The sequence below is a fragment of the Schistocerca americana genome, chromosome 2 (assembly GCF_021461395.2).
Source record: "Schistocerca americana isolate TAMUIC-IGC-003095 chromosome 2, iqSchAmer2.1, whole genome shotgun sequence".
Lineage (NCBI taxonomy): Eukaryota > Metazoa > Arthropoda > Insecta > Orthoptera > Acrididae > Schistocerca > Schistocerca americana.
Window position 1 is genome coordinate 70,381,273 of NC_060120.1, and position 26,628 is coordinate 70,407,900.

At 39.6% G+C, this 26,628-nt stretch overlaps 1 protein-coding gene across 4 annotated transcripts in view; it reads right to left on the reverse strand.

Annotated features, from left to right (window-relative positions):
* LOC124596272 (tRNA 2'-phosphotransferase 1) overlaps positions 1-26,628 on the reverse strand; it is a 69,471-nt gene that overhangs the window by 24,934 nt on the left and 17,909 nt on the right. For all 4 annotated transcript variants that reach the window (XM_047135348.1, XM_047135351.1, XM_047135349.1 and 1 more), the window contains one exon: positions 7,029-7,305. In XM_047135348.1, the coding sequence (XP_046991304.1) occupies positions 7,029-7,286 (258 nt within the window). In that variant the 5' untranslated portion in view covers positions 7,287-7,305. The remainder of the gene's footprint in view (positions 1-7,028; positions 7,306-26,628) is intronic.

The following is a 26,628-nucleotide window of genomic DNA, read 5'->3' on the forward strand; positions in this document are numbered from 1 at the left end:
GTTGTCCCAAGCATATTGCAACAAACGGTGTATTTCTATCGCTGCTCGTTTAGTTTTTATTGCCGTTTCAAATATACCGGTCATTTTTGAAACACCCTGTAAAATGTTATATAGTCACCATGCCATCTGTAGAGGGTTCTTGTGTAATGTTCATTTAAATTAATTTAATTGTCTGATGCCATCCTCACATTCTACAATAGAACTGTTGAAATAACGAACTACTTTTTCAGCAAGTTAAATGCAGTGGTTAATGGATCAGGGTTTTCATGATCAACATGTGGATCCTACTCTGCCCACACTTGTGCTTTCTCTTCAGAAAATGCACCACTCTAGATACTGACAGATGTCAGCATACCAGGCAAGGAATGCATCTAGATTATGAAGGAAAGTACTTTATATGTACTAAATCAAATGAAATCATTGCAGACAGAGAGAAAGTGAACTGTGTAATTCCAAGTGTGGGGGCCACATGATCAGCACCAAAAGCAAAAGCATCACCAGTATCATAAACAACAGTGTCATCAGCACCAGAACCAGCAGTTAAAACATCACCACAGACAGCAGAAGCAGTAGCTTGTACTACATGCAACAGAAAATAAACTCTCTCAGTGTTTTTTATGGGGACCCACAACAGCAAAAAGCAACCCCAGCCATGTGAAACTTCCCTCTTACGTATTCAAAATGAGCCTCCAGTCTCCCAAGCAGAATTAACAACTTGTTTACTGAGAAACATTGCTCCAAAAAACTATCATGCTAATGTAAAGGTGAACAAGATTCTAACTTCGTCTGCATTACATCAAAATGTAAAAACTCTGAAGAACAAAATAGACCAACTGGTAATATATCTAAAAGATGGAGAATGTGGAAATGAACCTGATACTCTTTGTTTTTCTGAACATCATATTACAAACAGAATTCACAGGTTACAGACTGAAAATTTTTGTTTAACTGCTCATTATTGTAGGTCTAGTATGGGTAAAGGTGTAGTTGCAATATTTTTTTGAAATAATATAGATGTAAATCTCTAGATAAGCCAATACTGTGCTGAACAGCACTACGAGGTGTGTGGCATTGTGATAACGACAAATAATGCAACAATTGTGCTGTCAATTTGTAGAGCACCTGCTGGAAATCTTTTTCCATCTGCCATGAAAAACTTAATCATTTATTCTAATGGGTGACTTTAATGTGAACTTTTAGCACAGTCCACAAAGACCAAGAGAGGTTGGCTAAGGGGAAAAAAATTATGTACTCATAAATTTTTGTACAGTGGTGTGGGGGGGGGGGGGGGGGGGGGGGGAATATCATGAACAACATAACGTACTAAAAATTGTGACCATTAGGGTGAGACTGTGGGGATGGGGATGCCTTAAAAGATCACTTTTTTACGTGTTTGATGAATATCTCGAAAACTGCAACTTCTGGAAAAAATGTTTCCCAGTACAAAATTAAACTACTATAAAATTTCGTACAAAAAAAAAGGTCATATTCATTTTTTCTCTAGGACTGCATTGCAAGTGATGAAAAATCACAATTATTAAAAATAGTGTTTTAATGGTATAAAAATAATGTTTATTGTTAAGTGATGTGGGTTAAGAATAAATATTAAATATGTGTACTATATTTTAATTGCAGGAGAACCATATCAAGGGATTAATTGCATTCTGAGAGTGTAACAGTATGGAAAGGGGGAGGGGGAGGTTGAAGCTTAGAAACATGAGGGAACATAAGGCAATGGATTGTGATCATACACTTCCCTCCTTCACAGGTCTGCAAACTGAAGAGTGAGCATGCAATTCCCCATTCTCTCTACCCCACTATATCACAAATAGCAACTACAGGGTGTTTCACAAGGTTATGCCAACACTCCTACAGCTCATCTTATGAATCAATGGTGAGGCAGTGTGCAGGTATGCCTGGGAGTGTTTATACCCCCCCTCACCCCCACTCCACCCACAGCATAAAAATATGCAGCTAAATGAATTTCTTCCCCTAATTATTCATTGTTGACTGGACTATTTTTGACAGAAAATAGAAATAGAATGGACCTAGAATACCAGATGTTTTATTACAACTTAGTATCACTGGTAGAGTCTCTAACTAGAGTAACAGCCAGTTCTAGTATTTTAGCAGATGACATATTTATAGATAAGGATAATTTATAATAATTCAACTCTCAAAAATATTATAAATGGTTTCTCTGATCACGAGGGACCATTTCTCATCACAAACCAAGTTTGGAAAAACTTGAGGATTATACGTATACACACCACACACACACACACACACACACACACACACACACACACCATGGAAAAATTTAATCATCAATGACAGCTTGCGGACTCGTCTCCTGAATATGCTGCTGTTGATATTAACTCCAAATTTAATTTACTAATCAATGAGGTTGAAGAACCACTTCCTAAAAAGTTAATAACAGGAATTCTATATAAATCAAGTTATATGCCATGGGTTTCAGCAAGTGTGTGGTTTTATGCCTCAATAGTGAAAAAGAAAACCAAGAGGCTTTCAGCAAGAGGCAAGAAATACCAATCTGTTGACTGTCTGGAACGCATGATAATTTTCCAATAGTCACTCTAAAAAAAGTTCAGTGCACTGCCTCAAGAAGTACAATGTCTGCTGCCAGGATTATCAAATGGAACAATGCAGATCTAGTAATAAAGTAGTAATAGTGGTAGTGGTAGTGGTAGTGGTAGTAGTAGTAGTGGTAATAAATAAAAAATCTGAGTATGGTACAGAAGGGGTTCAATTTCAGCGGCTGTAAGATTTGTAAAGCCCTCCCTTCACAAATTAAGTGTTTAGTTGGGCTGATGACTGTGCCATTTAGTCCCATAAACACCCCCCCCCCCCTTCCCTCCCTCTCAATCAGTCAAGTGTTTACTGGGTTATGAGCTCTTGTTATGGCAATTCCTATTGAAGGGTCACTTTACACTATAGAAGAGCTCCTGAACCACAGTGTATAGTATCCACGAACCTGTAACACTCAGATACATTCCCAGACCCTTACTCGTGCGCATATCTATTTATTATTGTGAACATATTCATTTTTCCATAATAGATTAATTTTTTATTTCAATGTGAAATTGATCAGTGCTATTTACATAATTTCACAGAATGTAATCAGAAACTTGTAAAACTGACACTTTTGAACATTGTGACATATTCACAATATGGATCACCACAACATGCAATAAATACAAAAACAAACAAAAAAAAACAATAAATAAATAATATTGGAACCCCAAAACTACTGTCCAGTAAGTCTTCCCCCAATATTCTCAAAAGTATTTAGAAAAGTTGTTGCACTCCAGATCCAAGATTCCACAGCAAAATCTAATATTGTATCACTAAATCAGTTCGGCTTCCAGAAAGGGAAGAGTACAATATGTACCATCAACAAATTTGTTGAGAAACATTGCTTTCACCCTGGATAAATCATAAAAAGTCACAGAAATTTTCTGTTAGCTTACAAAGGGTTTTGACTGTGTAAACTATTCTCTACTGCTTCTCTGCTATATACACTATGTGATCAAAAGTATCTGGACACCTGGCTGAAAATGACTTACAAGTTCATGGCGCCTTCCATCGGTAATGCTTTAATTCAATATGGTGTTGGTCCACCCTTAGCCTTGACGACAGCTTCCACTCTCGCAGGCATTCTTCACAGAGTGCTGCACTGAGGAGCGGTATCGATGTCTGTGCCAGTTCATTACAGAGATGTTATTGTCATGTAACCACTCCGCCACAGGCCGTGCATTATGAACAGGTGCTCGATCGTGTTGAAAGATGCAATAGCGATCCCCAATTTGCTCTTCAACAGTAGGAAGCAAGAAGGTGCTTAAAATACGAGTGTAGGCCTGTGCTGCGATAGTGCCACGCAAAACAACAACACGCTCACAGATGATGTTCACTGGGCATTTGCCATACCCACACCCTGCCATCGGATTGCCACATTGTGTACCGTGATTCGTGACTTCACACAACATTGTAGAGGAACTGGTGTTCAGGAGAATTGCTGGTCACCTAGACAGCCACAATATTCTCAATCCATGTCTATTTTCTTTCTGCTAAGGTTTTTCAACAGATGATGCTATTTTCTCCTTCCTTGTACAAATTTGTAGCACTCTAAATAGTAGAGTGGCACCAGTCAGTATCCTACGCCATCTATCCAAAGCCTTCGACTTTGAGGACCACAAAATTTTTCTACAGAAAGCAGTCTTTTATTGTTTAAATGGTATAGTGGCAATGTGGATTAAGTTTTATCTGAGAGGTAGGAAACGGAGGGGACAGAATTACTAATAGCTACTGATGTCTAGCTCCATCAGTGTGGGGTACAATAAATATTGAAGTTCCACAGGGCTTGCTGCTGGTTCTCTTGCTGTTTCTATTATTCAGAGATGGCTCCCATTCTCTTCTATTACAACGATCGAGATTGCTCTCTTTGCAGTATGTAAATCAGCAGAGGAAAAGCTGGAAACACATGCTCACCCTGTTCTTACTAATATCCTCAGGTGATTTACCTGTAATGGACTCATTCCACATATCAAAAAATACATTACGTACAATTTCATGTAACACACAAAAAGAAAGGGCATACATTTAAAATTTTAAGGGGCAGAAAGTAGACTTCTCAAAGTTTTTAGGTGTACAAATTTACAGACAATTACATTGCTACTGCCATATTATAGTTACGGCAAAAAGAGTTCATTCAGCAACTTTTGCTTTGCACATAACTGCATCAGCTACACATAAAGATGTGGTTACGGCTGCTTGATTTAGATATTTCCATGCATGTCGCCTGATGACATCACCTTTGGGAGAGGCAGAATAAATTTAAAAAAAACTTTATTATGCAGAAGAGAGTAATCCTCATTATGAGTGACGAGTGGTGTCCATCCAATACAGTCTTGTAGAAATCTGTTCCAGAAACTACAGATTTTTCACAGTAGCATCACAGTATATCTTCTCCCTTGTATGTTTTGGAAATAAAAAAATGCTGTCTTTTCAAAAGCATAAATAAAATACAATGTCAAAGCAAGATGTGCACAGCAGCTGAACTAACTTCACCTTTGTGCAGAAAGGAGCATATTACTTGGGCATAAAAGTGTTCAATGCTCTACCAACAGATATCAAAAGCCTTGCTCCATAAAAATCAAAATTCAAAGGAATTGTAGGAAACATCTTGTGAAATTCATGTTACTCAATTGGTGATATTTTTTAGTATAAATGAGTGTGATAATGTATAATGTATGCAGTATCGCTCTAAAGGGTGATCAAAGTATGGATGGATGGGTAAATAAATATACAACTAAACAAAATATATAAATAATGTTATTACTGGGACGTATTTTTGTACACTTAAATACAAATTATTTCATTTTGTTATACACTGAAGTACCAATGAAACTAGTGTAAGCATGTGTATTCAAATACAGGGACATGTAAACAGGCAGAATACGGCACTGCAGTCAGCAATGCCTACCTAAGACAATGTATGGTGCATTTGTTAGGTTGGTGACTGCTGCTACAATGGTAGGTCATCAAGATTTAAGTGAGTTTGAACGTGGTGTTATAGTCAATGCACAAGTGATGGAACACAGCACCTCCGAGGTAGGAATAAAGTGGGGATATTTCCATGTGACCATTTCCTGAATATCCGGAACCTTGTAAAATATCAAATCTCCGAAATTGCTGCAACTGGAAAAAGATGCTGCAAGAACAGGACCAACGACAACTGAAGAGAAGCATTCAACATGACAGAAGTGCAACTGTTCCGCAAATTGTTGCAGATTTCAATGCTGGGCCATCAACAAGTGTCTATGTGTGAAACATTCAATGAAACAGCATCAATATGGGCTTTCGGAGCCGAAGGCCCATTCATGTACCCTTGATGACTGCATGACATAGCTTTAAGCTTCTGGGCCCATCAAAACCGACATTGGACTGTTGATGACTGGAAACATGTTGCCTGGTCTCGTTTCAAATTATATCAGGCGGATGGATGTGTAGGGGCATGGAGACAACCTCATGAATCCATGGATCCTGCATTCAGCAGGGGACTGTTCAAGCTGGTGGAGACTCTGCAATGGTATGAAGTATGTGCAGTTAGCATGATATGGGGCCCTGATATGCCTAGATAAGACTTGACAGGTGACATGTAACTTAAGCATCCTGTCTGATCACCTACATCCACTCATGTCCATTGTGCATTCCGATGGACTTGGGCAATTCCAGCAGGACAATGCGACACCCCACGGTCCTGAATTGCAATAGAGTGGCTCCAGGAACACTTTTCTGAGTTTAAACACTTCCGCTGGCCACCAAAGTCCCCAGACGTGAACATTATTGAAATTATCTGGGATGCCTTGCCTCCACCCCATCGTACCCTTACGGATTTATGGACAGCTCTGCAAGATTCATGGTAGCAATTCCCTCGAGCACTAATTCAGAGATTAGTCGAATTCTTGCCACATCATGTTTCAGCACATATACATGCTTGCAAGGGCCCCACATGATATTAGGCAAGTGTACCAGTTTCCTCGTCTCTTCATTGTATAATATATCATATTTATTTTCAACTATTAGTTTTATTCTTGGATGTCTCATCAGTTAATGTGTAAATAAAACTGTTATGTTTTGTTGCAAAATATGTTGTGTATATCTTCATGTGTCAAGATGCTGCTTTAGTCAATATGAGTAGTATGAATATCTCATTAATGTATGCAGACATTGTTGTTTCATAGCATAATATACAATATTTTAGAGAGAGAGAGGGGGAGGAGCGAGGGGGGAGGGGAGGACGAGGAGGAGGAGGAAGGAAAAAAACTGACTTGTTCCATATTTTTGCAACTCTAGTGCGACAGAACATGCATAAAAATAAATAAACTGCCATACACCAAAGCAAATAAGGTGTTTCTAAGTCGCGTTATTTCGAGGTATCAAAGTACTATCTACTAGTTATATTAATATAACATTGGTTATCAGCCCTAAAATTAAATAGGCATTACCTGTATTGAATGACCTTGATTAGCTCTAATGTAAAGTGTCCCTGTCTCAGTATCTGTTCGTAATGCAAATCTCTGCTTTTCATTTTCTGCCACGACACGTTGTATATCTGATAACTGATAGTTTCTAAATGATTTATGGCTCAGAATCTCCTCCACTGCCACAAAACCATCTTCAGTAATGGCTAGCCCTTCTTTAACTGCACCATGGCGCAAAATCCATGACAATGCTTTGCTCAAAGAAATGTCCTTACCATGCATTTTTCTCAGCAACAACAAACTGAAAAAAAAAAGAGTTGTAAACACAAAAGTCCATAATAAAACATTAGCAAAATCACATATATTTTCTATAAATCAGCGAAGTTGTATTTAAATGATACTTATTAGCAACAGGAAACGATGTGGCATGGTTTGATGATAGAAGATAACTGATTTGGCTTCACTATTCACAGCTACCCAAAATAGTCATTCCAGTTCCATAAAACTGCATAATCACCCTGTTCTTACAGTATCTACACATCTATGGTTGTTTTTTGTACATATACCTGTCTCCCCCACTCTCAGTTATTCTATTTCTTTCACTCAGTCACTTCCAGTTCCCTCACCGTGTCATCCTTCTTTTTTTAGTATTCTATTTCTTATTTCCTACATTTACTGTCTGTATATTTTATCCCTCCCATGTGTTTCTCTTTTGCTTCCCTATTTCTAAATTAACACCAGTGACTCTCCTCTCTGATCAAGCAAATATATTTCTTGCAAAAGCTAATTATTATTATTATTATCTTCTTTTCTTTCTCAGACCTTAGGTCTGGTTAAAAATGGAAAGTGACGCGGACCTTCATCAAGTGTGACTTCCTTTTAACTGTATGGTATATGTTACATTGCATTTAGGAACTTTCGGGTCATTGAACATGTATCAATAATTACAGATTTTTGTAGTTGTATATATATGTTTGGATGGAGCTGTATTGCATTGATGTACTGGTGGATCCAAAATGACTCCTGTAGTTGATAGTATAATTGGTATAATGTCAACTTTATCCTGATGCCACATGTCCTTGACTTCCTCAGCCAGTTGGATGTATTTTTCAATTTTTTCTCCTGTTTTCTTTTGTATATTTGTTGTATTGGGTATGGATATTTCGATTAGTTGTGTTAATTTCTTCTTTTCATTGGTGAGTATGATGTCAGGTTTGTTATGTGGTGTTGTTTTATCTGTTATAATGGTTCTGTTCCAGTATAATTTGAATTCATCATTCTCCAGTACACTTTGTGGTGCATACTTGTATGTGAGAACGTGTTGTTTTATAAGCTTATGTTGTAAGGCACGCTGTTGATGTATTATTTTTGCTACATTGTCATGTCTTCTGGGGTATTCTGTATTTGCTATTATTGTACATCCACTTGTGATGTGATCTACTGTTTCTATTTGTTGTTTGCGAAGTCTGCATTTATCTGTTGTGGTATTGGGATCTTTAATAATATGCTTGCTGTAATATCTGGTGTTTATTGTTTGATCCTGTATTGCAATCATGAATCCTTCCGTCTCACTGTATATATTGCCTTTTCTTAGCCATGTGTTGGATGCAACTTGATCGATGTGTGGCTGTGTTAGATGATACGGGTGCTTGCCATGTAGTGTTTTCTTTTTCCAATTTACTTTCTTCGTATCTGTTGATGTTATGTGATCTAAAGGGTTGTAGAGGTGGTTATGAAATTGCAGTGGTGTAGCTGATGTATTTATATGAGTGATTGCTTTGTGTATTTTGCTAGTTTCTGCTCGTTCTAGAAAGAATTTTCTTAAATTGTCTACCTGTCCATAATGTAGGTTTTTTATATCGATAAATCCCCTTCCTTTCTGCTTAATGTGAATCTTTCTGTTGCTGAATGTATGTGATGTATTCTATATTTGTGGCAATGTGATCGTGTAAGTGTATTGAGTGCTTCTAGGTTTGTGTTACTCCATTTCACTACTCCAAATGAGTAGGTCAATATTGGAATAGCGTAAGTATTTATAGCTTTTGTCTTGTTTCTTGCTGTCAATTCTGTTTTCAGTATTTTTGTTAGTCTTTGTCTATATTTTTCTTTTAGTTCTTCTTTAATATTTGTATTATCTATTCCTATTTTTTGTCTGTATCCTAGATATTTATAGGCATCTGTTTTTTCCATCACTTCTATGCAGTTGCTGTGGTTATCCAATATGTAATCTTCTTGTTTAGTGTGTTTTCCCTTGACAATGCTATTTTTCTTACATTTGTCTGTTCCAAAAACCATATTTATATCATTGCTGAATATTTCTGTTATCTTTAGTAATTGGTTGAGTTGTTGATTTGTTGCTGCCAGTAGTTTTAGATCATCCATGTATAGCAAATGTGTGATTTTGTGTGGGTATGTTCCAGTAATATTATATCCATAATTTGTATTATTTAGCATGTTGGATAGTGGGTTCAGAGCAAGGCAGAACCAGAAAGGACTTAATGAGTCTCCTTGGTATATTCCACGCTTAATCTGTATTGGCTGTGATGTGATATTATTTGAATTTGTTTGGATATTAAGTGTGGTTTTCCAATTTTTCATTACTATGTTTAGGAACTGTATCAATTTAGGATCTACTTTGTATATTTCCAATATTTGTAGTAACCATGAGTGGGGTACACTATCAAAAGCTTTTTGGTAATCAATGTATGCGTAGTGCAGCGACCTTTGTTTAGTTTTAGCTTGATATGTCACCTCTGCATCTATTATCAGTTGCTCTTTACATCCTCGTGCTCCTTTGCAACAGCCTTTTTGTTCTTCATTTATAATTTTGTTCTGTGTTGTATGTGTCATTAATTTCTGTGTAATGACTGAAGTTAATATTTTGTATATTGTTGGTAGGCATGTTATGGGGCGATATTTAGCTGGGTTTGCTGTGTCTGCTTGATCTTTAGGTTTCAGATAGGTTACTCCATATGTAAGTGTATCAGGGAATGTGTATGGGTCTGCAATGTAACTGTTAAATAATTTAGTTAGATGTGAATGTGTTGAGGTGAACTTCTTTAGCCAGAAATTTGCTATTTTATCATTTCCAGGGGCTTTCCAATTGTGCGTAGAATTAATTGCTCGGGTGACTTCATGTTGCAAAATTATCACTTCAGGTATTTGTGGTATCATCTTGTATGTATCTGTTTCTGCTTGTATCCACCGTGCATGCCCGTTATGTTGTACCGGGTCTGACCATATGTTGCTCCAGAAGTGTTCCATGTCTGTTATGTTTGCTGGATTGTCTGTTTCAATGTGTGTGTTATCTATTGTTTGGTAAAATCTCTTTTGGTTTGTGTTGAATGTTTGGTTTTGTTTCCTTCTATTTTCACTTTTTTTGTATCTTCTAAGTCGTTTGGCCAATGCTTGTAATTTCTGCTTCTTTTCATCTAATTGCTCTATTGCTTCTTGTTGTGAGATTTTACCTAACGTTTTTCGTTTTTTGTCTGATATTTCATTTCTTATAAATTGTGTTAGCTGTCCTATGTCTTTTCTCAGTTTTTCTATTCTGATCTGTAGCCTGTGTTGCCATGCTGGTTTTGTGGGTTTCTTCTGTGTGTTGATTGGTTCTGATCTCTGCCTAGTGTGTATATGTAGTGTAGTGAGTGCTCCTACATAAACCAGTAGTTGTAACTCTTCCATAGTTGTATTTTCATTTATTTTGTTGTGTATGATTGTGTTGATAGTTGTTGTTGTTGTTTCGACTTGTGGGTTATTTGGTGGTCTATGCAAGAATGGTCTAATGTCTGTATTTGTGTCTTTGTATTCTATATATGTCAGCTGAAATTTTTCTTCTATATCTAACATGTGTGTCACTTCGTGTTCTCTTTGTGCTTGTTCTGGTGGCTGTCTTAAGATGTCGTTTTCCTCTGATTGTTTAATTGATGCGTGTTGTTCTTTGTTTGTTTGCTCTGGGATGTTTGAGTCCATTACTGTATTTTCTTCTTCTTCTGATTGCACATTATTTTGTTCTAGTATTTGTTGTATTTGTTGTTTGATGTTTTCAAATTCTGAGTGAGGTATCCCGTTATTTTTGATTATTACACGGATCTGATCAGCTAGTCGTTCTGTTAAAAATTTTAATTCTGGTTATCTGGTAATAAATGTTGTGTATACTTGTGATCTGTATCCAGTTGTGTTGGTTCCTAGGTTTGTTGCTTGGTAATAGCAGAACATGAGGTGTCGATTAACTTCATCTGACCATCTCATCCTCTGTCTTTGTTTTCCTTCTAGGGTGGTTGCAGGAAGCATATCCTGCAAAACACCTCTATTTGGATTTAAATCATTTTCCAGTTGGCTAGCAGCGTCGTTACCATTGTGGGCGGGCATAGGGTTCAAGCGTCGTCTCCGACCATGACGGCGCTTGTCCGAGGCTTCTTTAGTTCTGTCCTGAACCGAGTAATCACACTAATTATTATTATTATTATTACTATTATTATTATTTGCATTATGTGTAGTTTAAATTATTTGTCACATCAGAGGTATTGACTTTTCATGACTGTGTCATAAGGAAGGATACACATACAATGCCAGAAATACAGTATACTCGGAAAGATGTTGATTTTGATCCAGTGACAGCATATGCCAACTGGGGGACAGTAGGTTTCAACGTCATCCAATGACATATAGCCTAGTATCATAACTACCTTAGCACCATCTGTGTCTGCCCTTTAATAGGGAATGCTTACAGCCAGAAGGCTCAGAGCAGTGCAGATGTATGAAGCAAGCAGGCTACCATGCCATGGAGATGCACCCTTGCTTTCTACAGCCAACTGTGTGAGTTTGAAAGTGGTCAAACTGTGACTGTCTGAGTGGTGGGATAGTCCTTTCTGAGAATTGGCACACAAGTTGGATAAGCTGTATCAGTTGTGCATTGATGCTGGTATCAGTGACCATGTGAACATTCTCAAACCCTTAGATGAGATTCTGGACATCAAGATAGCACATATGCCCATACAATTGACGTATTGTAAAGGCAACAACGTCAGATAGTACAGCTACCACAGTACAATAGGAGGGTTTGTGAGCTTAGACGTACAACACGAACAGTTGCAAACCAGTTATTAGCCGTGGGACTATGGGCAGATACACCTCTAGCCCATCTTCCACTCATGCCACAGCATCGACTTGCATGGCTCGAATGGTGCCATCAGAAGATCATTTAGAAGATGCAATGGTGCACAGCGGTCTTCAGTGGTGAAAGAAGATTCTGCCTGCACACAAGTGATGATTGTTTGTGCGTATGACATAGACCTGTTGAGTGCTGTCTCATAAAACACATTCATCCAAGACACACTGTCTCCACCCCAGGCCTTATGATTTCGGGTGCAATAAGCTATAACTTTCATTCAACATTGGTGTTTCTGGAGGGGATGCTAACCAGCACTATATAAGTACATCATGCTGTTAGACCCATTCTTTTGCTGTTCTTGCAACAGGAAGGTGTTGTATTGTTCCTAAAGGATAATGCTCGCAAACACACTGCCTGTGAAACTCAATGTGCTCTGCAAGGCATGCAGCAATTTCCCTGGGCCAGCACGACCTCCACACTTGTCTTCAATTGAGCACATGTGGGATATGATGGAACAAGAAGGGACTCGTGCGATTCCTAAACCAACATCTCTTACAGAACTATGTTAACAGGTTGGACAGGTGTGGCATAACATATTCCAGGACAGTATTCATCATATGTACAATTAATCGGATGCCAGAGTCAGTGCTTGCATTGCCACCCATGGAAGCTACACCACATACTAATATCGGTGTTTCTGCATGGTTTGACATGTGGTCTTAGAACACTTGCACTATTGATCTGTAAATATAAACATTTCATGTACTCCATGTTAACTGTTGCAACAGTAAATCTCGAGTGAATTGGAAATGTCTAAAAGGGTGTACTAATTTTTTTTTTTTTCTGGCAGCGTATTTACAACAACTACTCACAATTGTAGGTGTTTTATTGTTTGTATATGTTTATTTGTGTTATTTTGGGCCACTGATTCATTTCTGATGAGAAAGAGTGACTTGAAACATTTTGCTAGCAGTCTAGTATAAACAGTAATGCATACATATTGTGGCTGGTTGCAATATATTCTCCATTATAAGAATTATTTCTGTTACTTATATTTTTTATTGAATTTGGCATTTTTAAACATGTTTGACTAAAGTTTTGTGTGACATGCTTTTATAAGAGGCAATGATAGGAAATGGACAATAGGGAGACAATTAAAATTAACCAATAAACACCAATGTCCAACTTAGGTGACTGCTTTTGTAGAACACACATAGTATATATCTGTGATTTTCAACTGAAAGAGAATGTCGTATTAATTTTACTTTATTTTATTTATTTTATTATGAGTAAAAGATCCAAGACCTATCAGATCTGGCGACGTACCGAAAACTAAGTGCAGATCTGACACAGCGTATCACATGGAACACCAATTGGTTAATCAAGGCGTCTTCTCTGCCGGCAGACATACAAACCTGTGCAACATGGAAGTCCTATCACCTTGGCTGTATGGATTACCTAAGATCCATAAGAACAACATTCCACTAAGACCAATTGTTAGCGCTCCTGGCTCACCGATGTATAAACTGGCAAAACACTTGGCCTCTCTGCTCCAACCACACATGGGAAAGACCGACACACACATAAAGGACTCAGGACATTTCATTGAGAAGCTGAAGAAACTAAAACTTGCACCAAACAACATCCTGGTCAGCTTTGATATTGTTTCTTTGTTTACAAAAGTGGCACTCAGCGATGCTCTGGAGCGCATCGGTTCCATTTTCCCGTAAGACATCACGAAGCTCTTCCATGCATGTCTCACTACGAGCTATTTCACGTGGAATGGTAACTTCTACGAACAGCTGAAAGGCGTTGCCATGGGTAGTCCTCTTAGTCCAGTGGTGGCCAACTTCTTCATGGAACATTTCCAAGCACAGGCACTGGACTCGGCGACTTGTAAACCTAAGGTGTGATACAGGTACATCGATGATACTTTCGTTGTGTGGAGCCATGGTGAAGAACAGCTTGGTGACTTCCTAAGACACTTGAACAGCCTCCACACCTACATAAAATTTACCATGGAAGCAGAAAAGGATAAAAAACTACAATTTCTAGATGTGCTGGTCACAAGGGGCGGCGAAAACCTGGGACATAGTGTGTACCGAAAACCAACACACACGGACCGATACCTGCACAAACTATCAAACCACTACCCGAGCCAGAAAAGAGGCATGATTCATATGCTCGTAACGCGAGCAGGTCGAATATGTGAGCCGCAGCACCTCAAATGCAAAATGCAACATCTGGAAAGTGTTCTGAGGAGCAATGGGTACTCCACAAATTATATTAGAAATTTAACGGAGCCAAACACTCAGCAAAGTAAGAGATCAGGAAAAGAAATATTGGGTATGGCCTTTCTGCCATACATTCCCAGAGTGACGGACAGAATCGGCCGTATATTGCACAAACACGGCATAAAGACAATTTTCAAACCGACAAGAAGATCAAAGAGTGTCTTTGATCAGCAAAGGATAAAAGGGACCCACTTGCAATGTCAGTAATATACCGCTTACCATGTACATGCGGAAAAGTTAACATTGGAATGACTGGACAATCAATCAACACTAGGATCAAAGAACATATGTGACATTGCAGGTTGGGGCAGGTGGAGAAATCAGCCGTGGCAGAGTACGCGCTGAGTGAGACCGACCATGTAATAAAATTCTCCGACACAGAAGTTCTGGCTGTAGAGAAGCACTATCACACCCGCTTATTTAGAGAAGCTGTAGAAATACACAAACATGGGAACAGCTTCAACAAGAAAGCAGAAAGCCTTAAAGTAAATGGATCCTGGCTTCCCGTACTGCAGCAAACAACAGTCGCAGGTAGCAAGAGGAGAACCGTGTGGTGTCACCGCCAGACACCACACTTGCTAGGTGGTAGCTTAAATCGGCCGCGGTCCATTTAGTACATGTCGGACCCGCGTGTCACCACTGTGTGATCGTAGACCGAGCGCCACCACAAGGCAGGTCTCGAGATACGGGATAGCACTCGCCCCAGTTGTACGACGACTTTGCTAGCGACTACACTGACAAAGCCTTTCTCTCATTTGCCGAGAGACAGTTAGAATAGCCTTCAGCTAAGTCCATGGCTACGACCTAGCAAGGCGCCATTAACCGTATCTGAAGATAGTCTTATTTGTATTATCAAGAGCGATGTACCACAAGGATAAATAAAAGATAAGTATTCGAGGAGCTGCATACTTTTCTTATGAGAATTCACTACTTATCCTGTTCCAGAATTCACGCCCGTCTGCGTTAGATAGCGTGCATTTAGGCCGCCTCTATCTACAAGGTGTTGGCACATTTACCAACACATCAAACCGCACCGGAAATGACTGCGGAGAAGGCCTCGGACGTTGGCACGCCAGGTAGGGGAGAGCAAGGCAATGCTGTACAGTGGGTAATACCATGCACCCCTTTACCCAGTTTCCCAGAGAATGCAAAGAGTGCTGCATGGTGCTGCCACATAGCGGAAGTAACTATAATCAGATACAGAGGGGTCTATATCGTTCAACAGTGCTGACATCTTCGACAATCGGTTTCAATTGGTTTCAACTGTTTTCTTATAAAATCTGAAGATAACAAGTCTAGAGGAGAGCGAAATATTTCAATAGCAACAATATTTAAAGTACCTCTATTTAATTACGAGTTTCTTGATCTTCTTTTAAACATCAAATGTTAGACATTAAATTTCATGATTGTTGGGTTAGAATTTGCAATGGCGAGTCATGTTGTCTCGGGGCAATACCGTGCCCGATGTACGGTATTGCCCCATGGTGAATGGTAGTGCCCCATATGGTAATTTCTTTTGGTATTTTTGTGAACTATATATTAGGAAGAGTGTGTGTGTGTATGTGTGTATGTGTGTGTGTGTGTGTGTGTGTGTGTGTGTGTGTGTGTGTGTGTCATCTTATAAGTTTTCTTTCTTTTTTTAAATCACAGATTGTGAGAAACAGAGCCAGAACCACAGAAAGGGGCAAAGGGTAGACAGAACATGAAATGAATTGCGCACTCCACGATGTTATAGAAAATGCAAAGCCAAAGAGAGTAGCTGCAAGAATGTACGGAATACCTCTTTCTACTTTAAGAGATAGGCTAAAAACAGAAGATTGCTCTAAAGTAAAGTTGGGAAGAAAACCTATATTTTCAAAAGAACAGGAAGATGACATAGCTAAGCATGTTATTTTGCTAGCAAAGATGTTTTATGGAATATCGTCGGTGGAGTTGAAGAGATTAGTTTATGAATGTGCGAGACACATAATATTCAGCATAATTTTAATAAAATATCAAAAAGAGCTGGACAGGATAGGCTCTCTGGGTTTCTTAGAAGAAATCCATCAGTCAGCATTTGCAAACCTGAGGCTACCAGTCTCAATCGGATCTCAGCTTTTAATTCAAGTGAAGTTAAGCTATTTTTCTCGAATCTCACCACTGTGATGGACGTCCATAAGTGTGATGCCTCCAGAATTTACAATTTTGATGAGACAGGAATATCAACGGTTCAGAAGCCAGGAAAAATTTTAGCAACCAAAGGAGCTAAACAAGTTGACTCAGCAACAAGCTGGGAGCGTGGGAAAAATATTACAGTGTGTTGTGCAGTGAGTGCCAGTGGGGTATATGTGCCTCCAACGTTTATTTTTCCGAGGCTTAGGATGACGTCTGCCCTACAGAGAGTAGGACCACCAAATTCAACATACGAATGTAGCAAGAATGGTTGGATGACGAAGGAGCTCTTCCCAAAGTGGCTGAAACATTTTGCTAATTTTACCAAAGCCTCTAAGGACCCATTCTCTTAATTTTAGACAATCACTCTAGCCATGTCTCTTTAGAAGCCTACAACTTTTGTAAAGACAATGGAATAGTAGTGGTAACACTGACACCTCACTGATCACACAGACTACAACCTTTAGATGTGGCCTTTTTCAGTAGCCTGAAGGCTACATCTAATCAAGAACGTGACAATTTTATGAGGTCTAATCCCCACAAGAAAATAACTCCTTACAACATTTGTCTTATCTTTAGCAAAGCCTTCATGAGGATTGCTAATATTGAGACGGGTATCTCTGACTTTAGCAAAACAGGAATTTTCCCTCTAAATCCTACCACATTTAATGACGAAGATTTCTTGCTTGCGCACCCAGACAAGAATTAGGCCTAGCTTTACCAGATGTTGGGGATTGTAGCGCTAATAATGATGAAAGTAGTGACACAGTTGTGCTCTGTTCTTCAGAGACAGCGACTGGTGTCCCCGATGATAGAGACAAAGCCTTAGGCCTACACGTTCAGCCCAAAGTTGGGCTACAATTCAAAGATATTTCTCCCTTACCAGGACTTCTTAAACTGAAGAAAACTGCCAGACAACATCATTCCTCAATTTTTACTTTGACTCCTAAGAAAGCTAGTTTACAAAAAGCAGCAGAGAGCAAAAAAGCAAAATTAATAAATAGAGAAAGAAAATCAGTGCTAAAGTCTAAGGGAAAAAGCAAGTTCAGAAAGTTTGCTTCAAAGATAAGACCTCAAAAATTTGAAACAAAGAAATGTCGACAGAATCTTTCTTTTGATTCTTCATCGGATGATGATTTGGACCTACCATTGCACAAACTTTGTAGTGACGATGAGATGGATGACGTTGACCCTTTCGGAGAAACTAGTGTTAGGCCTATGAGCAAGAATGGAACTTTTAGGGACGACCACTCTGTTTTCATGCTTTGCGGGAGAGTTTGGGAAAAACAGGGAGCTACGGTTTCGATGTGTGATTTGCAGTGGATGGGTTCATTCAGAGTGTAGTGCTTGTGACACAGCTGAAAACTATATTGGCGACTACTGCCATTAAAACAGGGGATAAATGTGTTCAGAGACAAGTTGACACCATAATCCAATAATTTGTTTTACCAGTAAAAGGATTTTCTATCTTTAGAAGCTTTAATTAGTTGTAAAATTTATGTTTTTCAATTCTAAATAAATTCTGAATTTCGAATTTCTTAATTTGATTTATTTTTACAGAGTTTTTGTCATTTTGTGTGCTATGCTGTATCATAAGATATATTGCGCGGTATTACCCCACCCCTTGGGGTAATACTGTGCAACGTAACACTTTTGTAAAACAGCTGTAGGAACGTAAATCGATTTAATATAGCAAATATGAAGCCATAAACGTGTGGGGCATTGATTTCTTGCCCCAGAAATGGTGTTCAGCATTTCAATTGCGTTTGAAAAATACGAAATATTTGAAAAATGGCTTATGTGCACAGTATTTCCCCGCTCTCCCCTACATATAGTCTGCGGCCAGGATTTGTAGTAGTAATAGTAGTAATAATAATAATAATAATAATAATAATAATTATTATTATTATTATTATTATTGTTGTTGTTGTTGTTGTTGTTATGTGCAAACAGTGTTTGATTAGTGTCTGAAAAGAGATAGGTAGTGTTTTATTGAAATAAATGTTAACAATTTAATGACATAACTTTGTATGAATGTACAGTTCCATATGTCCTTGTCAAAATGGAAAATCCCAGTTTTAAAATGTAGAGTATACTGAGCTGTGACAGGAAATGGGGCTACATGCAATGAAATGTACAGCATTGTCAGCTGTTACGGACAATGATAGGGAAATGAAAGTTATGTTTGTGACAATGAGAAAGACAACAAGCAGATAAATTAGACACACAAATGAGACATGAGGTAAAGATCAAAAGGAGAAAAGTGATTACAAAATTCTATACTTATATACATATTTGCAGCAGATTCTGGTGTGGTGCACCCACATATGCCTCCATCACGACCACAAAATTCATATTTGCCACTGCCCGTGAGAAGGCAATACAGGAGCACCTCCTTCACTTGACAGCAGCGCCACTGCCAGACGAGTGTTCCTGGAGGTATGCCACCAGTGCAGCCTCACTCTCTTGTGCTTCAGCTGTGCTAAGTGAAGGCTCCACTCTGATACTTTGACAGTTACATGTTATTCCAGGATGAACATTAATTGTGGTTGGATCCAACCTGGACTTGTTAGCTTCAGTTAATGTTCTCTCATGCTTGTGTAATTTGGTGCTCACCTCACCGCCATTGTACACATTTGTGTGTTGTTGTATTTATTGTTGTTGTTGCTGTTGTTGTCAATAAAGATCTGCAGACACTACAGATTCCCTCTTACAAATCTGGTACATCACATGGTATCTCTCTTGAGAGAAGATTGTTACCTAAATGTAACCATATCAATATGCAACTTTACTCATTGCACATTTGTCCATTAATACTAGGACTACTACTTCCCACCAACACCAGCTTTTCTGAATTGCGCAGGTGGGAACTTTCCCTGCAATACATCCTACGTTCCCGTAACCCTCGTGGCCTCAACCTTCGTTAGCCACTGTCCTCACCCATCCAGCCCCCTCCCTGTTCCCATTCCAGCACTACACAGCCGTAATTTCATTTAATTTCACTGCCACACCCAGTCTTTTATTTTTATTTCTCTGCTTTCCGCTACTTTCCCCCTCCTCCCCCCTCCGCACCTTCTCTCCTGCCCTCCATCTAAACTGCAACACTTCACTATTTGCCACTCCCACCATACTATCCCTCCCTCTCCCCGCCCCAGCCTCCAGCGCGCGCGCGCGTGTGTGTGTGTGTGTGTGATGAGTAGCACCTTTCCTTCTCTCGTACTGTTACATTCCATCCTGGATTTTCCATTATTTGAGAACTACTACTAAATCATTTCTCAAACAATGGAAAATCCAGAATTGAATGTAACAATATTATGAAAAGGAAAGTTGCTACTCATCTTAGTGGAGATGCTGAGTCGTAGATAGGCACAACAAAAAACTGTCACAATATAAGCTTTCAGCCATAAAAGGCCTTTGTCAAAAATAGACCCCACCCCCCTCCCCCCTTCACACACACACACACACACACACACACACACACAAACAAACTCAACTCTCACACACGACTGCATATCTGTGTGTGTGTGTGTGTGTGTGTGTGTGTTGTGTGTGTGTTTTGACTGAATCATTTCTCATATTTGAGTGGTGATTAGATCAGGCCCGTAAATCCCCAATTTTATAAAGAATATAACAATTGTGTACAAAAAACTTCAAATGTCTAATTACTTTACAAATGGATTACTGTGTTAAATATTTGAAATTAAGCATGTAAATGAGAAAACTTTAGCAAACAACTGAAATTATGTTTGAAGTTCACTCCAAGTCAGTAAGTGCTGTCATTATCAAACACTGGATGAGTACAATCCAAGTAATCTGTGTTCTGTTTTAAGAAAAGCTACTTTTCCACATATCCCATTGTTTATGACATTACATCTCCTGAACTGTGTATTCTACAGACGCATAATTTTGCAAGTGCATTCAGTGGTATATGCAGATATTGTCCGCAAAATGTGCTGTGACTAGAATAAGTAATAGATTATAATGACAAGCCTGATGTTGAAGTTTTACTGCATGAGCAGCGAAAATGTAGTATGCGTTAAACATTTTTCTTTTCATCATTTTGTAGTGGGTGTCAGGAGGAAACGTTTCAAAGGTGGACGTGTTCTCATCCTAAAATACTGGATGAATATTATGTGGGTAATTTTTATGGCATGAGTTACACTGCCTCAAGATGTATACATAGTTTCTAACAGTAATATTTATCTTACTGTGTCAAATCTTTAACATAAGATTATATCCCTTACTGAGTAGATTACAACAGCATTTTAGAATTTTAAATTCAGTCAATAATCACATGAAACACTGAAAATCAAGTTTTTGTTGCCCCATGAAGTTGTTAGATAGGCATCCTGCAACTGGAACTATGTACTGTGAACCATCAACCGGTTCAGCCGTTTAGTAATATAGATAGTCCCATTTTTGCCCAAACAGCCCAAAATTCAAAGAGTACTTCAGCGAGAATCTTTGAAATTGCATAATACATTCTTTCAATTCTGTCCTAAAATCCCTCCATCATAAGAACAATGCCCACCCTTTATCTTAATTGACATCTAATTTAGGAATTTTAGTTGTTCAGTTTGGAAGAATTTTTAAGTCACTTAGCACATCAAAATCACTAACCTTAAAGTTTATAGAGAAGTGTGGACAACTCAACATTTGAAAATACTTACCGCATTTGCCATGTCATCAGCAAAATATAGGCCATGTTTATACTTAAATTTACAGCTGCCCTATTGAAACAATATAAAATGCATACAAATAAAATGCGACACCCTCCCAGGGGACACTGCCTTATCATAGGCACCTTCAGTGCCGGGCAGGATGGTTTGTGTGCTTTTATAAGGTTGAGAGCTGTGCCGGCGGTAGCATAGCCACTGGCATGGTCACCCAAGCTGGAGTGGCCTCAACTGAGGAGCCACACCAAAGAGCAGGGGGGACTCTATAGGCTAGGTCGTCAACCCCTCTAGGGGAGCCAATGCCGTAATGAAAGCCCAGTCCTCCTGATTGGGGATTGAGTGCAGGATTGATACCCTTGGCTTGTAAAAAAATCTATTATGTGAATAACTCAACAAGGAATGCAAGACTGCCCCTACGAAGATAAACTGTGCTAGGAAATACGAATCTGGAATTATCAGTGCTTAAATTTGGAACATGGAACGTGTGTACATTGTTGCAAACAGGAGCAATGAATAGTGTTGCAGAAGAGGTGCTAAGGTATGGAATGGGAGTTGTTGTACTGCAGGAAATCAGGTGGAAGGGAAGAGGAAGGATTTGTAAGCAGAAATTCTCCCTGTACTATTCAGGAAAAGATGAAAGACAAGGGGAATATGGAGTTGGGTTTATAGTCTCCAAGAATATGCATAGATCTGTTATTGCTTTCACCCCACACAATAAAAGAATATGTACTCTGCGTATGAAAGGCAAATTTCACAATGTGATCTTTGTGAATGTATATACACCTACAGAAGAAACACATGAAGATACTGTGGACATATTCTATGATCAATTACAGGAGGTTTGTGACAGAATACCCAGATATGATTCCAAAATAGTTCTTGGCGACTATAATGCAAAGCTGGGAAAGGGAGAGGCGTTCAGAAGTTCGTTTGGTAAGGAAAGTCTGCATGATGAAACTAATAATAATGGTATGAGGGTTGCCCAGTTTGCTTCTGCAAACAAATTGAAGGCAGTAAGTACCTGTTTTCCAGGAAAAGTATCTACAAAGGGACATGGAAAATACCAGGAACAAATGAAATAGACCATATACTAATATCAAAGAGGTGGCATCCGATATGGAAAATATTTCTGAGGAGCTAATTCTGATTCTGACCTTTACCTAGGATCCAAAAAGAAACAAAAACTTGCCACTGCTACCAAAGAAAGTAGTACCCAAAGAAATGGGATACAGAATGACTGAAAGATAGGGCTACTGTTAAGGAGTACCAGAAAAGATTGAGAGAAGGATTACAAACAAAAGATGGTGGAGATGATATAGACAAAGAATGGAACTCTATTAAAGATGCCATTAGGACAAGACCAACTGAAATATTTGGGGAAACAAGGAGCCTTAGGAATGAAGAATGTACACAGGCAGTTAAACAGAAAAAGGAAGCAAAGCTGAAATGCTTGCAGCGGAATACTACACCAAATCAGGAATTATATAATGAAAGGAGAACAGAGGCAGCAAGGGAATGTAGGAGGACTCTATAAACTCTCATGGAGTTGCAGTATTTTGGTCATGTCATAAGCGGTCAAGGTGTACATCCTCTTCAGTCACATTTATTAGCCATATGTGATCTGCCACTTCCTCGCAATGTCACATAATTGCAGTCAGTATTAGGGAAAATGAGATATTATATTCGGTTCATACTGAATACTGCACAAATTGAAGCTCCATTGCATTGCTTGCATTGCAAGAACATTCCCTTTGTCTGGACAGATGAGTGCCAAGAAGCTTTTCAAAAACTTAATGCTGCATTGCTCATTGACCAATGCTTTGTTCACTTTGATCCTGACAAACCAGTTGTGTTGCAAGTTAACGCTTCCTATTACAGAATTGATGCAGTGATTTCCAACAGATTTGGCGATAGAGACAGACCTATTGCTTTTGCATCAGAAGTGTTGTCAAAAGCTCAGTGTAACAATTCACAAATAGAGAAACTGGCATTGGCTATTGTGTATGGTGTTGCCAAATTGCACTACTATTTGTATGGCAGAAAATTCTACTTAGTAACGGACACAAGCCACTGCAGTCTTTGCTTCATCCAAAGAAGCCAGTTCCCGTACAAAATTCCCAAAATTTGCAAAGATGGGCTTTGTTGTTGCCTCAATACCAGTACAAGATTGTGTATCATTCGACTGCTCAACATGGTAATGCAGACGCACTTTCATGTCTTCCAATTGGCCCTGATACATACATTGACATTTCTACTGCATCTTGTTGTCACATCAATGCTCATGATTCCTAATTGCTTCACTCCTTTCCTCTGAACTATAGGAAAATTGCACAGGCCATAGCAGTTGATTAAGATTTGAAAATTTTGCTAAAATACATTTGCACATCTTGGCCTCACTCATTGCAGAGCATACGAGTAAAGAGCTCTGTAGTGTGCTGATACTTTGCATGCCAGCATAGCCTCGGTATACAGCAAGGTGTGATTTTTGTTCAAAATGACAATGGCCAATCACGTGTGTTGATCCCCAAAGCTTTGCAAAAAGAAGTGTTGCAGTTACTTCACCAAGGACCCTAGAGGACTGTTCGTATGAAACAGTTATCGCGTCAACACTGTACTTGGCAGGGAAGGGACACCCAAATAGAACAGGTAATGTCACAGTGTCACACATGTGCAGAAAATCAGTCTGCTCCACCACAAAAATTCTCTGCTTGGCCTAAGTTGCAATCACCACGGCAATGTATGCACATAGACATTGGGGGACCCTTTTGGAATATTCGTTGGTTGATTGTGATAGACTCTTAGAGCAAGTTTCCTGTTGCTGTGACAATGTCATGTAGCACAGATCAAGCGTTGTCCTCTATTTTTTGCATCGAAGATTTGCCTGAAGTCATAGTGTCAGACAACAGTCCTCAGTTCATGTCAAATGAATTTGAAACATTCTATGAATGCAATGGCATACAGCATCTAGCTACTGCATCATTCCATCCACAGTCAAATGGTGAAGCAGAACATTTTGTCAGAACCTTCAAGCAGTAAGTGGCCAAAGGAAGACCGCTAGTATGGCATGATATTGTGTATTTTAGGAATTTTAGTGGCAGCAGATGCTGGGCGCAAGGTGAGATCCTTCGTCAACTTGGCGCATGCATGTATCTCATTTCAGGCCCAGACGGATTGCAGCACTGACATCACACACCAGGGATCAAGCATTGCAACTGTTTCTCACCTCCTATCATTCGCTATTACAAGACAGACCATTGTCAGCGGAATTGCTTCAAGGCCGCCTTCCCCAGCATCCGGCGCCAAAGGAAGACCGCTAGTATGGCATGATATTGTGTATTTTAGGAATTTTAGTGGCAGCAGATGCTGGGCGCAAGGTGAGATCCTTCGTCAACTTGGCGCATGCATGTATCTCATTTCAGGCCCAGACGGATTGCAGCACTGACATCACAATCAAATTCACCACTGTCATGTGCACGGTGATCCTTCTGTGTCTCTTCCCCAGATGCATAGATCCCAAGGACAGTGCAGCCACAGCAGCTGCTAGAGGGTGTCATCACGACACCATGGGATGACCCCAAGGAAATGGAGCCTTCACCTTCTCTTGTCCTACTGATGGAGCTGGACTCACTCAGGCTGCAGCACCCAACACCTTCCACACCTGGGTACAGGCCTCAGTAGGTGTATACGTACCCTTCTGGGCGTTTTCCAGGGGATGTTTCCACCACAGCAAAGGCTGGATGGTGGGGTACGACTGGAAGACTGATGTCCCTTGCAGCTACAGCTTCCAGTCCATCAGAACATCCACACTCCTGCTTCCTCATGCTCCGTATATGACGATGGTCCGTCACTTTGGGGAGGGGGGGAGGGAGGGAGGGGGAATGTTATGGTATAAAGTCAAGTGCCAGCATGCCAGTTAGGAATGAAGGAAAAGAGATGGCTGTAAGAAGACGTCAGCCAATCGTACGCTGACCAACCCCTCTCCAGGATGACAATGCGACAGCAGCAGCCCCTATACGAAGAGGACATAAGTGCCGTGACTGACTGGCGCTGCCCCAGTTGAACAGCAGCTTCAACACTAGCAACTTGGATAGAAGTGTCAACTCTAGTTATTTTGCTTGTACACACTATGTAACACAGACTTAGGAATTGTTAAACTGAAGAAACTTGCTTATTTTGTATGTTGCCCTTTGCTTGCAACACATCTATGTGATTGCAAAGTTAAGTATTGTCTTTTTCATTTTGTAATAAAATTCATTAATACGATTAGTTTGAAATGTTCTTTAGCAAACCGAGTATGTAGAATTCCTAGACTCCAAACATTTGACGACGAGCCTCGAGACTAAATATACTGAAGTAGCATTGTGTGTGCTCTCAGGATCAAAGAAACCACCAGTAGATTACGTCTGTGCAGGAAATCCTACAATGTACACAGTCCAGAAACATTAGTGACCACCTGTCAAAAGCCTGAATGACCACATTTTGCAGCATGGACCACTGCACGATGTGCAGGAAGAGTGTCAGTGGTGTTCTGGAAGGTACCATCAGTCATGTGGAGACACGCTGACTCCAGTGCCACAGCCAGCTGCGCTAGGTTTCTCAGTTGGGGAGCCACGGTGCATACAGCCTTGTCAATATGGGCCACAGATTCTCAACTGGGATTAAACCCAGGGAGATTGGTGGTCAGGGCAGTATGATAAACTCGTCCTGGTGCTCTTCAAACCACACATGTATACTGGGAGCTATGTGATACATTGCGTTGCCGTGCTGGTAGATGCCAATGTGCTGATGAAAAAAAACTGCTTTTAGGGGTGGACAAGGTCTCCAAGCATAGATGCATAGTTGTGTTGATCCATTGTGCCTTCCAGAATGATAAGATCATCCAGGAATGTTACAAAAACATTCAACAGACTGAAATGCTCTCTTCTCCGGACTGGACCCTTCAGACGATTGTTGCAGGGTGTTTGCTTTCAGGCAATTCGTGTTGTACGTACCAATGGCTATCTGTGTGATGGAGCATAAAATGCGATTCATCTGAGATGGCCACCTGTCTCCACACAGTGGTTGTCCAGTTGCAGTATTGGCATGCAAATTCCAACCTTTGTTGTCAATGAATAGCAGTTAGCATGGGTGCATCAACCAGGTGACCAGGTGCCTACTGGGAGGCCCGCACGCAGCAATATTTGCTGAACAATCATTGAGAAGACACTGTTAGTAGCCCATTGGTTCATCTGAGTCGTAACTTGCTCAACAGTTGCACATCTACTCACCTGTACACATCTTCACCCTGTCATCTATGGCACCATAGTTCCCCCAGTGCCAGTTTTGGGAAATGCTAATTGACATGCATGGTACACTTTAACCACAGTAATTACCTATTTCAGAAATACTTC